This window comes from Phoca vitulina, unplaced genomic scaffold (genome assembly GCF_004348235.1).
Source record: "Phoca vitulina isolate PV1807 unplaced genomic scaffold, GSC_HSeal_1.0 scaffold89, whole genome shotgun sequence".
NCBI classification, from domain to species: Eukaryota; Metazoa; Chordata; class Mammalia; order Carnivora; family Phocidae; genus Phoca; species Phoca vitulina.
This window is the reverse complement of record NW_022589792.1, coordinates 388791-392847: the sequence shown is the minus strand read 5'-3', so window position 1 is coordinate 392847 and position 4057 is coordinate 388791. Positions and strand designations below refer to the sequence as shown.

Here is a 4057-nt window from a genome sequence, read left to right as displayed (position 1 = left end):
ACAGTGAGAGAGGGAACACAAGCAGGGGGAGTGGAGAGGGAGAAGCAGGCTTCCCGCTGAGCAGAGAGCCCGACGCGCGACTTGATCTCAGGACCCCGGGATCATGATCTGAGCCAAAGGCAGACGCTTAAAGACTGAGCCACCCAGGCGCCCCTATCATTTTTATTTTAGAGATGAGTAACAGAAGTAGAGAGAAGCTGACCAACTTGCAAATGGCAGAGCTGGAATTGGACCAGATGCCTGACCTCGGAATAGGTAGAAAATGTGGTTTGAGAATTTGAAAATTAAAAGGTGCCTTTTTAAGTCAGTGGGAAAGGAAGGACTAGTATAAAGTGTGAGAACAAAGTTGTTTTTCATTTGGAAAGAGTAGATCTCTACATCCCACTGAACAGAAATACATCATTGGTAGAGTAAATTTTAAAAATAAAAATATAAATTTGAACTATAGGAAAGAACTGTTGAAAAATTTGTTTGTTACAATACATAGACAAAAATATTAACAATATGATACAAAATCACAATCCATATCGTGTCATATCAGAGATATCACATATCATACTGGAAGGAGATTGTGAATTATGACACTAAAGGAATGAGATTTTGTATGTTAAAAACCCTATTCGAATTACTATTTTGGGAACTAGACTAATATTCTTAAGCGGTCCAGTTAGACAATGTGATATCTCCTACAGTCCTGTAAGTGGTTAGTGCCAGTCTTATCAAGTTATACAGGACTCCAAGGCTACTGTAGAAAGGATTACTTCTTTAGAGGAACTTACCTTCTATTTAAAGAGCATTTCTGGGGGCGCCTGGGTGGCTCAGTCAGTTAAGTGTCTGACTCTTGATTTCAGCTCAGGTCATGATTTTCGGTTGTGAGATCGAGTCCCTCATTGGGCTAATGTGCTAGGCATGGAGCCTGCTTGAGGTTGTCTCTTTCTCTCTCCCTCTGTCCCTCCCCCTACTTTCTCTAAAAAAAAGAGAGAGAGAGCATTTCTGGTACAATAATAAATTAATTCTCTTCTTTCAAGGGTGTAGGCCATGTATAAATTAACATGTATGTATATGTGTATATATCTGTGTGTATAAGTATTAATGTGAAATTGAATTAAAATTCTCAAAAAAGAGTGGCAGGATCACAAAGGAATGAAAAAGGAGATCTCAGACTTACTCTTAGCATGACAGTAAAAATCATCAGAGTAGAAAAATTCTCAAATTTGGATTTCCAGCTTTGGGATATGTAACAGTCAGAGTAGGTTAGACTCTATTGTTGAAAACAGCAACCGTGTGCATAATAGAACTGAAATATTACTGATTTAATGAAACAAAAATCTTATTTCTTTCTCTTGAAAAGTATCTACCAACTTGGGCAACCATCCAGGACAGTCCTCCACATATTGGTCAGCTTTCTAAACTCTTTGGATCTTGTGATGCCTTCATTCCTCAATAGCCGTATCAAGTGAAGAGTGAACATGAAGAATAATGTACCAGCTCTTCAACTGTTTTAGTCTAGAAGGGACCCATCACTTCCACTCATATTTTATCAGACACCAAAACATATTATTACCACCTTTAACTTCAAGGGAGAAAGAAAATACCATTCTTTTGGATATCCAATAGGAGAGGATAACCAGAAATATTGTCAACCAAGCAATAAAATACCCGATTCAAATTGTACACATTGAAATCCGTGTGAAAATCTGGGCAGCTTGTTATTAGAATATGGGCTCAGGGTCAGAGTTCTGGATTTGAATCCTGGTTTTGCCACTTGTTCCCTCTGCAACTTTGGGGAAGATTTTTAAGCTCTTAGATTCTCAATTTCCTTACCTCTAAAATGGAGACAGTAATCCTTCCCATTGAGGAAGATTACATAAGATAGTAGAAAGAAGTTAGCATAGGCTTACCATATAAGTACTAAAACACTGACTGTATTTTATTATGTATTTTAATCATATTTTATCCAGTAAAAAAACCCCAAAACACTGTTGGTAATACATGCACATGAACAACACAAACCTACAACAAAACACATAGAAATAAGTTAAGGTGAACGATCAATAGTTTAAGCATTCTCCACCAACATTTGAGATAACAAGGCTAAAGTAAATGCTCCAAATCCAAGTTAGAACTCACCAGTGAGGAAGTAAGAAAGATCAAGGACATACTTTTTGGACAACAGATAGGGCAGAAAGATCATCAGATAAATTATGTGGAAATTAGTTGTTTAAAAGTGTGTAAAAACTAGGGGAGCGCAGTCATAGCTCCTTCAGGATTAGGTGAAAGAGGGTTTACAAGATTCAAGAATAAACTTTAGAATCAAAATTTTTGCCTTTGGGATCCATAAAACTTCTTAGTCCTGGGGCCAAGAGATCCATGACAGACGAGAGGTTGCTCTACTGAGAAGCCTTCGCAGAGCCCCCTTCACATCCTTGTTCCTCAGGCTGTAGATGAAGGGGTTCAGCATGGGGGTGACCACAGTATACATTACTGAAGCCACTGAGACTTTCTGGGGGGAGTGAGTTACTGCAGAAGTGAAGTAGACCCCAACACCTGTTCCATAAAATAAAGAAACCACTGAGAGGTGAGACCCACAGGTGGAAAATGCTTTTTGCTTTCCCCCCGATGAAGGCACCTTCCTTATCGATGAAGCAATCTGTGAGTAGGAGAAAAGGATCCCAACAAGGGGAAAAACACCCAGCACACCAGTCATAAAATATATCAATGCGCTGTTCAGGAAGGTATCAGAGCAGGCCAACTTGAGAATCTGTGTCAGTTCACAGAAGAAATGTGGAATTTCAAGATCTTGGCAGAAGCTCAGATGCATCATCAGAGAGATGTGAAGAAGAGATGTCATGACACCAACGAACCAGGTCACAAAAACCAGCAGGCCACAGAGGCGTGGGTTCATGATGACCGTGTAGTGCAGGGGGCGGCAGATGGCCACAAACCGGTCATAGGCCATTATAGTCAGGAGTAGAGTGTCCAGGATAGGAAAAAACATGGAAAAATAGACCTGCGTGAGGCAGTCCATATAGGAGATGGCTTTGTTCTCTGTATGGATGTTCACCAGCATCTTGGGCACTATGGTGGTGCTGAAACAGATGTCAACCAAGGACAGGTTGGAGAGGAAGAAGTACATGGGGGTGTGGAGGTGGGGCTCAGAGCAGATGGCCAGGATGATGAGCAGGTTCCCGAGCACAGTGACCAGGAACATGGACAGGAATAGCCCAAATATGAAGGGCTGTAATTCTGGATCCTCAGAGACCCCAAGGAGGATGAACTCTAAAACTTCTGTTCGGTTTCCTGCTTCCATGTACCTGATATATCTATGAAGGTAGAGACAAGAGCAACATGAATTAGCAGCAAACTGGCACACTCCATGTAACAAAAATATTGACCATGCTTTTCACTCAAGTTATTTGTGAAGTCAGTCATCGTGTCTAAGTGTTGGGTCTCCTTTCACTTATAAGTGAAATCTGAAAAAATGGAGTCTTTTATGCCAACCACCCATCTTAGGCAAAATAAGTCAGCCAGAGAAGGACAAATACCATATGATTTCACTCATATGTGGAATTTAAGAAACAAAACAAACAATCATAGTGGAAAAAGAGAGGAAAACCAGGGTGCCTGGGTGGCTCAGTCGGTTAAGCATCTGCCTTTGGCTCAGGTCATGATCCCAGAGTCCTGGGATTGAGCCCTGCACTGGGCTCCCTACTCAGCGGGGAGCCTGCTTCTCCCTCTCTCTCTGCTGCTCCCCCTGCTTTTGCTCTCTCTCTCTCTCTGTCAAATAAATAAACAAAATCTTAAAAAAAAAGAAAGTGTTGAATCACTAAATTATACAGCTGAAACTAATATTACACTGTATGTTAACTAACTGGAATTTAAATAAAAACAAAAAAAACCCTCCAAAAACTGAAAAAAAAAATCCATTTTATAACAACAGAAGTAAAATGGAATCCTACAGAATGGAGTCTAGAATTCCTAATTACCTATCTTCTAAAATTTTTTTTTAATTTAAATTCAATTTAGTTAACATATATTATTAGTTTCAGGGGTAGAA

The 4057-nt window shown here is 39.9% G+C and overlaps 1 protein-coding gene across 1 annotated transcript; it reads right to left on the bottom strand.

Moving 5' to 3' along the window:
- Positions 1–2347: 2347 nt before the first annotated feature.
- On the bottom strand, positions 2348–3310 carry LOC116626563 (olfactory receptor 7D2). The gene has a single exon (XM_032395954.1). The coding sequence runs from the start codon at positions 3308–3310 to the stop codon at positions 2348–2350; it is 963 nt and encodes a 320-aa protein (XP_032251845.1).
- Positions 3311–4057: the final 747 nt, after the last annotated feature.